This window comes from Macrobrachium nipponense, chromosome 49 (genome assembly GCF_015104395.2).
Source record: "Macrobrachium nipponense isolate FS-2020 chromosome 49, ASM1510439v2, whole genome shotgun sequence".
Taxonomy (NCBI): domain Eukaryota; kingdom Metazoa; phylum Arthropoda; class Malacostraca; order Decapoda; family Palaemonidae; genus Macrobrachium; species Macrobrachium nipponense.
In genome coordinates, this window is record NC_087224.1 from 14,765,103 (window position 1) to 14,777,602 (window position 12,500).

General features: G+C 32.1%; 1 protein-coding gene across 1 annotated transcript in view; it reads left to right on the top strand.

The window, feature by feature from the left end:
• Positions 1 to 12,500, top strand: part of LOC135205351 (uncharacterized) — a 346,437-nt gene that overhangs the window by 212,286 nt on the left and 121,651 nt on the right. The window contains 1 exon segment of the mRNA XM_064235817.1: positions 1,431 to 1,606. Coding sequence (XP_064091887.1) covers positions 1,431 to 1,606 — 176 coding nt within the window.

Genomic DNA, 12,500 nt, shown 5'->3' on the forward strand with positions numbered 1-12,500 from the left:
CATTATATTTTTATTATAAATTTAATTCCTGAGGTCTCTAAATGTTTCGTCCCTGGTGTCTGAAAATAACTCATTCTATTGTCTGAAAATAACTGCTGTTTATGTCTGAAAGTAAATCCCTTCTTCACGTCCGAAAATAACTGTCAGTCTTGATACCTGACAATATCTCATTTGTCAGAAAATGTCATTCTTGAGACCTGAAATAAACTGTCATTCTTGACATCTGAAAATATCTCGTTCTTTGTCTGAAAATAACTGTCAGTCTTGATATCTAAAAAGATCTTATTGTTTGTCTGAAAATGTCATTCATGATTTCTGAAACTATCTCATTCTTTGTCTGAAAATAACTATCATTCTTGAGACCTGAAATAAACTATCATTCTTGATATCGGAAAATATCTCGTTCTTCGTCTGAAAATAACTTATTGTTGATATCTGAAAATAACTAATTCTTTGTCTGAAGGTAACTTATTGTCAGTACCTGAAAATAACTCGTTATTGTCTGAAAAAAACTTATTCTTAAAATCTGAAAATGATTCATTATTATCTGAAAACAACTCATGCTTAATATCTGAAAATAACTCAGTATTGTCTGAAAATAACTCATTCTTGAAATCTGAAAATGATTCATCATTGTCTGAAAACAACTCATTCTTAATTTCTGAAAGTAACTCATTCATTGTCTGAAAATAACTTATTCTTAAAATCTGAAAATGAGTAATTATTTTCTGAAAGCAAATTATTCTTAATATCTGAAATAAATCATTCATTGTCTGAAAATAGCTTATTCTTGATATCTGAAAATAAATTCGTTTTGCCTGAAAGTAACTTATTCTTGATATCTGAAAATAAGTTCCTTTTGCCTGAAAATAACTTATTCTTGATATCTGAAAATAACTCATTGCCTGAAAATAACTTATTATTGATATCTGAAAATAAATCATTCTTTGCCTGAAAATAATTTATTATTGATATCTGAAAATAACACATTCTTTGTCTGGAAATAACTTATTATTGACATCTGAAAATAAGTAATTTTTTCTGAAAATAACTCATTCTTAATATCTGAAAATAACTCACTGATTGCCTGAAAACAACATATTCTTGAAATCTGAAAATGATTAATTACTGCCTGAAAACAACTTATTCTTAGTATCTGAAAATAACCCATTCATTGTCTGTAAATAACTCATTCTTAGTATCTGAAAATAACTCGTTCATTGTCTGAAAACACCCCATTCTTAATATCTGAAAATAACTCATTCATTGTCTGAAAACAACCCATTCTTAATATCTGAAAATAACTCATTCATTGTCTGAAAATAACTCATTCTTAATATCTGAAAATAACTCATTCGTTGTCTGAAAATAACCGTCAGTTTGGAATATCAGAAAACACGCCCACAACTCCATCCCTCCCTTCCTCCCAGGTGGTACAAAGCGGACTCGGAGACGCCCCTGAGAGACAGGGACAGCCGCCTGCAGCTGCCCGACGGCTCCCTCTTCTTCTACCGCGTCCGGGCAAGGGACACGGGCTTCTACTTCTGCATCGCCCACAGCGTCGCCGGCACCGCCACCTCCCGGAGGGCGTCCCTCCAGCTGGCTTGTGAGTACAGGAATGAAATGCAATGTTTTGTTGGGGGAAAAACTCGGAAAAACATTTTGTACTAAAATTGATTTTTTTTTTTTTTAATTCAAATTTTAAATTATTTTTTGAAACAAAAGTAACTCGTTCACTGCTGGTTGAATGGTTTGTTGGTTTTTACTTGTATGTACATACGTAAATGATGCTTTCATACATATACCTACTATTACTATACATACATACAGACAAATAAGCGAATACCACAGGAAAACGATAGTCAGAAATCCTATCATTTTCCTGTGGTATTCGCTTATTTAATAAAGTCACGTGCATCTACTGTGATTTTTTAAGCATACATTCAGACGCTGAGAATCTCACGAGAGGTACGTACAGCACATCTACATACAGTACACTACAATACATACAATACATACATTATCAATACAACACATACATACATATTCAGCCAAAGAAATCCTGAAACCAGGTGAATTGTGAATACAGTAAACAACATTAAAATGCATTACAATATACACATAAAAAATCCCATTCATGACATATAGGCAAAAGAATTTTCCCGAGAGATACGTACCAAGGAACATCATACTAATACATACATACATACATACATACATACATACAAGCAAAGAATCCTACCAGGAATTTGATACAGTAAACATACATGTAAAAATGCATTACACACATACAAAAATCCATTCATACATATAGGCAAAAATTTCTCGAGAGATACGTACAGAACATCTAAATACATACATATATACATACATACAAGCAAAGAATCCTACGACAGATTTGATACAGTAAACATACATGCAAAAATGCATTCATACATACATGCAGAGAATCTCACAAGAGGTATGATACATACATAATACAGGGAATGTCACAAGAAAAATAGCTTCCCTTTCTTTAATTATACGTGTTTTATACTTCTTCATACGTAATAAATGCATACATACATACGCAGTCTCACAAGACATACAATACTACTACACTTCTCTCTCCCTCAATCACGTTCAAAATGATGTTGACCTTTCGTAAGTCAACGCTTTCGCAAATTTGTTTTGTCTCTGGCGAATTTAATGAAACTTTTCCGCCTGAAAGGCTCTGTCTCCATTGTTATTGGGAAGCAGTTTGTTGAGTCCCGTCCGTCTAATTGCTTGACTGTTATCAGGTGTATTTAATTGCTTGACTGTTATCAGATGTATTTGTCTCGTGAGTTACGGATTCCAGACATTGACGGGATTATTTTAGACCGTGTTAAAGAGATGCGTGCGTTTCCCTGTTGCCTATTGTTTGTATTTTTTTATTTTTTTCCCCCGGTGTTTTATCAATTTCGGCTATTATGTCTGTTTCCAGCAACAAAATGTAATTATATGAGGACGAGATCAGCTATTATTGTTAAAAATACACACATAATAGCATGAGTGTTGCAATGGAGACACAAATTCTCAGTTCTGTGTGGGGGCAAATATGTTTAGAAATAAATCCTTATTTCTGAATAAATATTTGAACCCGTACATAATTTTTAGATGTGTTTCTCCATTATTATTATTATTATTATTATTATTATTATTATTATTATTATTATTATTATTATTATTATTATTGCTGCTGTAGTTTTGAAGATATGATTGTAAAGTGCTCACTGCTTCAACATATATGGTAGTGTTTGTGTGTGTGTGTGTGTGTGTTTCACCTCCATGAAAAGCCGACATATGTGTTATCTCACGCATGAGGTATTTCCTGTACAGTTTAACTTTTCGCATAGCTCATCCATTACTCACGCTGTTTAAGAGGCATTTTAAGAAATATGGACTGATTTCTCAACACTATATTCGTTACTTTACTTTTATTTATTTATTTTTTTTTTCAAATTTCGGTTTCACTAAAACGATAATTTAGCTACATTTTTATCTATTTATTTTTTTTTTCAGTTATTTACTTTCAATAACTGGCCACTTCTTTCTATATCTCCAGTTACCTTCTGTTACTCCTTTCAAATGAACACCTTAATATTCTTTGGAAGCTTGAAATCCAAGTCAGTGGCCCATTTGGTGGGCTTTTTCCATCTGATTAGTGTTCACCTCTTCTGAACTATATTAACTAATCTATACCGTGTTTCAGTCATAGAGAACAGGACCTGATTGAAATATGAGGGTATCTAATGGAGATCTTTTATTAAATGGATTTCTTGCGTGCTTTCAAGAACAGTGTGTCCTCGTAAATGAGTTTCTCTGTTGTTGAGTGTATGAATACACAAAACAGTTGTGCAAGTGGTCAAGTTTATTATATATATATATATATATATATATATATATATATATATATATATATATAAGTATATTTACATGTATATGTACAATATATATACACATACCTACACTCTCCTTCCCTTTAAAAGAAGTAACTAATTAAAACATACTAAAACATATAATCCCACCAAAAAAAAAAAAAAATTCTATAACAAACAAGCAGCAGCAAAACAAGCAAACAAACAACCTCCACTCTTACATATATTCAAAGGTCAGCCAAAGGCCTTTCCAGCCAGGTCCTGGAACGGTCAAAAACATCTCCCTGGTGGCTGGAAGCCAATGATGGAAAACACGGTCCTGGAATATGGAAAGATGACATCGGCCCCCTGTGGGATTTGATTGGAAGATTGATTGTTTGAATTTAATGTTGGAAACTGGCGTCACAAAATCCTTGGTCAAGAGGCGTTTGAGTTTTGTCATAAAATCTTTGGTTGATTTAATTTTTGTTACAAAATTCTTTGTCAAAAGACATTTAATTTTTTTTACAAAATCCTTGGTCAATAAGCATTTAATTTTCATTACAAACTCCTTAGTCAAAAGACATTTAATTTTTGTTACAAAATCCTTTGTCAAAAGATTTGATTTTTGTTACAAAATCTTTCGTCAAAAGACATTTAATTTTTGTTACAAAATCCTTTGTCAAAAGATTTGATTTTTGTTACAAAATCTTTCGTCAAAAGACATTTAATTTTTGTTACAAAATTCGTGTTCAGAAGACATTTAATTTTTGTTACAAAATCCTTGGTCAAAAGATTTGATTTTTGTTACAAAATCTTTCGTCAAAAGACATTTAATTTTTGTTACAAAATTCGTGTTCAGAAGACATTTAATTTTTGTTACAAACTCTTACGTTCAAAGACATTTAATTTTTGTTTACAAAATCCTTTGTCAAAAGACATTTAATTTTGTTACAAAATCCTTTGTCAAAAGATTTGATTTTTGTTACAAAAATCTTTCGTCAAAAGACATTTAATTTTTGTACAAAATTCGTGGTTCAGAAGACATTTAATTTTTGAATTTATTTTTGTTACAAAATCCTTGGTCAAAAGACATTTAATTTTTGTTACAAAAATCCGTGGTCGGGAAGAATTTACATTTAATTTTTGTTACAAAATCCTTGGTCAAAAGACATTTAATTTTTGTTACAAAATCCTTGGTCAGAAGACATTTAATCTTTGTTGCAAAATTCTTGGTCAAAAGATATTTAATTTTTGTTACAAAATCCTTTATCAAATGACATTTAATTTTTGTCAATGAATACTTGGTCAAAGTACATTTAATCTTAGAAACTGGACAAAATCCTTGGTCAAAAGACATTTCAATTTCGTCACAAAATCTTTGGTCAAAGCCATTTATTATTATAGAAACTGGTGTCTCAAAATCCTTGTCAAAAGACATTTAATCTTAGAAACTGCTCTCTCTCTCTCTCTCTCTCTCTCTCTCTCTCTCTCTCTCTCTCTCTCTCTCTCTCTCTCTCTCTCTCTCTCTCTAGTGAATATTTACACACCCTCATGGGACACTAGTTTTTTCAAAGACTGTAATTAAAATTGATACATTTTAAATGTGTGTCCATTTAAACTTGTGACAAAAAAATTTTAAAAAATACATGAAAATATGAATAATGAAAAGTGATAAATTACAAAAAAAAAAAAAAAAAAAAATTTCATGAAACAATAAATTAAAAATGTAACTAATGTTAAAATGATCAAACGACACAGAGGACTACAGAATTACAAGATGATAAAAAAAATAACAATATAAAAATCAGAAAAACTAAAATACCCCCCAAAAATTGAATCAAAACCGAACACGTGAACCACTAGAAAACAAATCACAAGTGAATAAATAAAGATAAAGCGGTGTAAACGAAAACAAAAATAGAAAGAGTAAATAAATAAAAAAAAAAAAGATGAAATCCAATAGGGATCTATGGAGTCAATTGGTTATATACAGAATATTGTTACATGAACAGATTGGTTTATGTACCTTCCTCCCTATTTTTTTTTTTCTTTCTTTTCATTTTTATTTTCATATTTATTTTCAGTCCTCCAAGGACCGCGCGGCTATATTGAACTGAGCACTTTGCAAAACATAAAAAAAAGGTTATTAAAAGATTAAAATAAAAAATATTAAATAAAATATTCCTAGTGGATTAGAAGTGTGTATGTGTCCTGTCCCATCTATATTCTGAGTTATTAGATTTTTTTTTTTTTTTGACGTAGATGCAACTCGCTCAATCAATCTGGTCTGTGGATTTAGACGCGGGTCCTGGGTCTTGTTTTGGCTTATTGCTGTTTGCACCAGACACCTATCATATGTATCCCATTCAATGGGATACATAGGACTTCTTTATAAATGATATACTTTTTATAAGACTTCTTTTATAAATGACTTCTTTTACAAATTGACTTGTTTCTCCTAGAGAGGCATGATTCTCTCAGGGAATTCCTCTCTCTCTCTCTCTCTCTCTCTCTCTCTCTCTCTCTCTCTCTCTCTCTCTCTCTCTCTCTCTCTCTCTCTCTCTCTCCTTCCTAGTGAATATTTACACACCCTCATGGGACACTAGTTATTTCAGAGACTGTAATTAAAATTGATACATTTTAAATGTGATTCCAGTTAAACTTGTGACAATATAATAAAAAAAGTGATAAATTAAAAAAAAAAAAAAACTTTCATGCAACAATAAATTAAAAACGTAACTAATGTTAAAATGATCATACGACACAGAAGACTACAGAATTACAAGATGATAAAAATATAACAATATAAAAATCAGAAAAAACTAAAATACCCCCCAAAATTGAATCAAAACCGAACAATTGAACCACTAGAAAACAAATCACAAGTGAATAAATAAAGATAAAACGGTGTAAACGAAAACAAAAATAGAAAGAGTAAATAAATAAAAAAAAAAATGAAATCCAATAGGAATCTATGGAGTCAATTGGTTATATACAGAATATTGTTACATGAACAGATTGGTTTATGTACCTTCCTCCCTATTTTTTTTTATTTTTTTTATTTTTCATTTTTATTTTCATTTTTATTTTCAGTCCTCCAAGGACCGCGCGGCTATATTGAACTGGGCGATGTGCAAAACGTCCAAAAAATAAAAGATTATTAAAAGATTAAAATAAAAAATATTAAGTAAAATATTCCTAGTGGATTAGGAGTGTGTATATATGTGTCCTGGCCCATCTATATTCTGAGTTATTATATATTTTTTTTTGACGTAGATGCAACTCGCTCAATCAATCTGATCTGTGGATTTAGAGGCAGTCCTGAGTCTTGTTTTGGCTTATCATATGTATCTCCTTCAATGGGATACATAGGACTTCTTTATAAATGATATACTTTTTATAAGACTTCTTTTATAAATGGCTTCTTTCATAAACTGACTTGTTTCTCCTAGAGAGGCATGATTCCCTCAGGGAATTCCTCTCTCTCTCTCTCTCTCTCTCTCTCTCTCTCTCTCTCTCTCTCTCTCTCTCTCTCTCTCTTTTAGATTGAAATATGTGCTTGGGTTCGAACCTTGCCAAGGGAAGACAGGATTTCTTCACTTATTCCCCGTCTGGATTCTAGGCTTATGGTGAAAAGCTGATCGTAAAAGAAAGTATCTATATATATATATATATATATATTATATATATATATATATATATATATATATATATATATATATATATATATATATATATATATATATATACACGGATTGAGGGGTTGTGGTGAAAGGCTTATACGATAAAATAAAAATGATCCAAATATGAGTATATATCTATAGATAGTGGCAGTTCAAATTATTATTATTATTCCTCCATCCGCTCCAAATATTCCATTCACTCCAAAGTCGCCTCCTATTCGCTCCCACACACTCCCACTCCCACACGCCCACACACGAACGAAGAGCTTTTCATACTGGATTATCCCAGTTTTAATGGGAACTCATTTTGCGAGATTTTTCTTTTTTTTCTCTCAAATCCGGACTATTATATATGATTATGGCTAATTACGAGGCCGTCTATTGTTCTTCGCTATCACTTGAAGTACAGAAGTAGCAGTTTCTTTCCATTTCTCTCTCTCTCTCTCTCTCTCTCTCTCTCTCTCTCTCTCTCTCTCTCTCTCTCTGTGTGTGTGTGTGTGTGTGTGTGTGTGTTTATTTTCATGATCTATTTAATCTTCAAAGTTTATTATTAATTTATTTATTTAGGAAAAAACTCGTAAGCCTTTATCATATTTCAAGTTAATATTTCAAGTCATTTGTAATTTTAATACAGTTGCGTATTTAAATTTATTCATACATTATCAACTTATTGATAAATGATTTTTTATAATTGAAAAAGTGTAACATATCAATTTATTTATAAAAAAAAACCTTGTATACTTTTATCGTGTTTCAAGTTAATATTCCAAGTCGTTTGTAATTTTAATAGGGCAATTACGTATTTATATTTATACATATATTATCAACTTATTAATAAACTTTTTTTATAATAAAAAAAATTATAACACCTTATTAATGAATACATTTATTTATAATTGAAAAAAAAAACATTATAACAACAAATGATCGCTTTCTGACAAACAGAAAGATCTGGAATGAAAAAAATAACAAGAGCAACCGCTTTTCAATTTCTAGTAAAAAAAAAAAAACCGAGGTGCCTCCCCCTCCCCCCCCAAAAAAACAAAAAAAAGGGGGGGCAGCTATTGCGGGACAGCAGTAAACAGCTCGCATTAGAAAAGAGGCTCTGGCTCGTACAAACAAAAAACAAAGAGACTAACAATGCCTCACTAAACTAACAATCATTTTGGCGACTCTCTCTCTCTCTCTCCTTTTTGTGCGTCGTATCGTTAGCGAATTTTACTGTCGATTTATTTATTTCTATTTTTTTTATTACTTTTTTAGCGGTGCCATCCTTTTTTTTTTATGATCTGGGCGAGTTTGGCCGTTGATGTTTTATTTTCATTTATTTGTTTTTGTAATTTTTTTTTTTAGAGAGAGAGAGAGAATCGAGAAGCCCAGCTTTATATACTTGCTTGTTCAAGTTTTATTTGCGATTTATTATTCTCTTTAGTGATAATAATATTAATAATAATTATAATAATAATAACAATAATAATAATAATTCCTTTTCAGGTTAATACGGTCTAAGGTATGAACTTCTAAAATAATTATAAAATTGGTAAATTTAACGGAGAGAGAGAGAGAGAGAGAGAGAGAGAGAGAGAGAGAGAGAGAGAGATTCGTTTACTAGCATTGCATACGATAGTATCCATTCATGTGAGTGATCCAAACCTCTGCTTTGAAGAGGCTTTGTATAGAGAGAGAGAGAGAGAGGAGAGGAGAGGAGAGAGAGAGAGAGAGAGAGAGAGAGAGAGAGAGAGAGAGAGAGAGAGAGAGCAGTATATTATTAAACTATATACCATCTTTAATTGATTAAAATTGGCAGGATCTCTGCGAGCTAATCGCCACTACGCTGAGGTACCGTGAAGATAATTCTCTCTCTCTCTCTCTCTCTCTCTCTCTCTCTCTCTCTCTCTCTCTGTCATTCTTGAATGCAAAGGGTTATGCGCTGGGGTATCCGTATTATGAATGCAAATACCTTCAACAAAAACCTTTCTTATCTCTCTCTCTCTCTCTCTCTCTCTCTCTCTCTCTCTCTCTCTCTCTCTCTCTCTCCACCCTTTATCTGCGCATCCATATCCCCAATCTCTCTCTTTCTCTCTCCCTCCCTCCGTACCGTCACCGCTACTGGAAGAGAGAGAGGAAAAAAAAAAAAGAGGCAGTTATGGAAAGAGTTAATTCCGAAGCCCTTGCGTCCACTCAGACTTTCTAAAGATGTGTTCCCTCTCGTTCGCCCTCCAGTTAGACTTTGTAAAGATGCGCTCCCCTCCTCCCTCCCCTTTTGAAAAGAACGCACCCATGTAAACAAAACCCGTGGTTGGGTTCTTATCAGCTGGCTTTATCAAAAGTTTGGCAGACGAGACACACGCGCGCGCACACACACGTCAGAATAGCGCTGGTTTTGTGTTTGCGTGTATGTGTGTGTATTTGTAGGCTTTTGTGTGTGTGTTTTAGTTTACCTGTTTGTTACTACTTATTATAAATTTACTGGTTTTTCGTGGCTCGATTTTTGTGATTTATGAAAAGGTATTTTGATGGAATAAAAAATAATCCTTAGGGACAAAATACGTTTTTTCGTTTATAATTTTAAATTTACGTCTTTTTTTGTGCATTTTTTTTTATAGTTCGACTTTCATAATAATTGATAACGACTATACAGTAATCAAATTATAATCTTTTTCAATTTTTAGTCACTATTTTTCCTCTATAGAGATGGTGTATTGAATTAAATTTTGTTTATTATTTTTAAGACTTCTTTTGTCTTAATTATGAATCACTAATGTTATTTTTCGTTAATTTAAGCAAAGACGTTGATTTAATACTTTCATATATATATATATATATATATATATATATATATATATATATATATATATATGTGTGTGTGTGTGTGTGTGTGTGTGTGTGTGTGTGTGTGAGCTTTAAAAAGGGCATAAAGGTAGAAAATTAATGAAGAGGAACTTTTTACAAAAATGATTTAAATAAGATAGAAAATTAATTAAAAACTCTTCTCAAACTTGTCTACAAATGTATGAACTTTTGAAAAAAGGATAAAGGTAGAAAAATATGGCGAACTTTTTATTTATTTATAAATAAAATGCAACAAGTTTTAGACATAAAAAAAGAACTGTTATACCATCCTAGCTTATAATTTATATAGCCAAATCTCCACCAATTCAGTGACTACCTTCCTATAACCTTCCTTTATTCAGCAGGCAAAAGAGATTATTGATTGAGCTGACTGTTACTTGGCTTAGCAACCAAATGATTAGGCCTGTTCCCAACCGTCGTTACGCAAACAAGAGAGTAAATAGGGTAAATGGAATGTTGTTTACGCTGGAAAAAATTAAATGTAAATAAAACATTTGCACGAACTTGGTTCTAATATAGAATTGGGGTAGGTTGTGTTACGTAGTTGTGTTGAGTGGCAGTTGTTATTTTTTAGTAGGAGTTTGTATAACTATAGATATATATATATATATAATATATATATTATATATATTATATATATATATACTATATAGAGAGAGAGAGAGAGAGGAGATGAGAGAGGAGAGGAGAGAAGAGAGAGAGAGAGAGAGAGATAGATTTATTATCGAACTCCGACTGCTGTTCTACAGGTTTTCTTTAATTTGGAACCCGGCCGAAAGTTTATGACTTGTTTATTTCTTCTGGGGTTTTTTTCCGGGGGTGCCAGTGGTCCCATGTCCAGACACCCCCTCCTCCTCCTTCACCCCTCTCACCTCACCTCCCTCCCTCAAATACACACACACTAACCTTGGAAGTTCAGGTTGGTTTACTCTTTTTTGATTTTAGTAAAGATTATTTTTTTCCTTGGGATATTTCTGGGGAATTTTCCTTTATTATTATTATTATTATTATTATTATTATTATTATATTATTATTATTATTATTAATTATTATTATTATTATTATTATTATTATTATTAAAGCAGGTTTTTTTTCTTTATTGTGAGTCTGGTTGCAAATCCTTCGCTATACTTGCTCTCATACTTTTTTTTACTTTCTCTAGTCTGTCTCTTCACTATACTTTCTCTCCTTTCTATCCTGTGGAAGACTTTAAAAGAAAGCTAGACAAAATCAATAGGACTCTGTGAATGCACAGTAAAACCTGCTCCTACAGATAAGTGAGCACACGATGTCTCCTCGGACTAACAAGTCTTTGAGACATTCTAATCCTTATAACTCCTTGTAACTAGTAACTCTTTCCCTCCTCTCCTTTCCTCTCCTTTCACTCTTTCTCTCTTTTCTCTACTTTCTCGCCCGTCTTTATTTTATCTTACTTTCTCTCCTTTCTCTTTCTCTCTCAGTTTTCTCTCTTTTCGCTCTCTTATTTCTTCCCTACTTTCTCTCCTTTCTCTACTTATTTCCTCTCTCTCTCTTTTCTCTTTCTCTCATTTGCTCTTTTTCTCTCCTCACTTTTCTCCTTTCTCAGTTTTCTCTCCTTTCTCTATTTCTCGTTCGCCTCTCACCATTTTCTCTTTTCTCTTTCCTTTCTCTCTTTCTACTTTCTTTCCAGTCCTAATAGCCGAGGGACTTCCGGTGAGGAAGGGGCCAATCCTTTGGGTCCCCCGAATTGGGCAATAGTTTGTTAATGATGAGTGAAGGATTTTGATTGGCTCTCTCTCTCTCTCTCTCTCTCTCTCTCTCTCTCTCTCTCTCTCTCTCTCTCTCTCAAGCCAAATATTAAAAGAATAATAATTTAATGGTTTGTATAAGAATAGAAAAATAAAAACCAGAAAACATCAAAACCAAGAGAAAGTAAAAGGGAAAGGAGAGTAAGCGAAAACAGAAACGATTATTGTTTGTTTGTTTGTTTTGCTTTGTTTGTACTTTTGTGTTTGTTATGCTTGTGTATGTTTACGCTTCTATGTGTATATATGGTCCACTGTGTTTATATATATATATATATATATATATATATATATATATA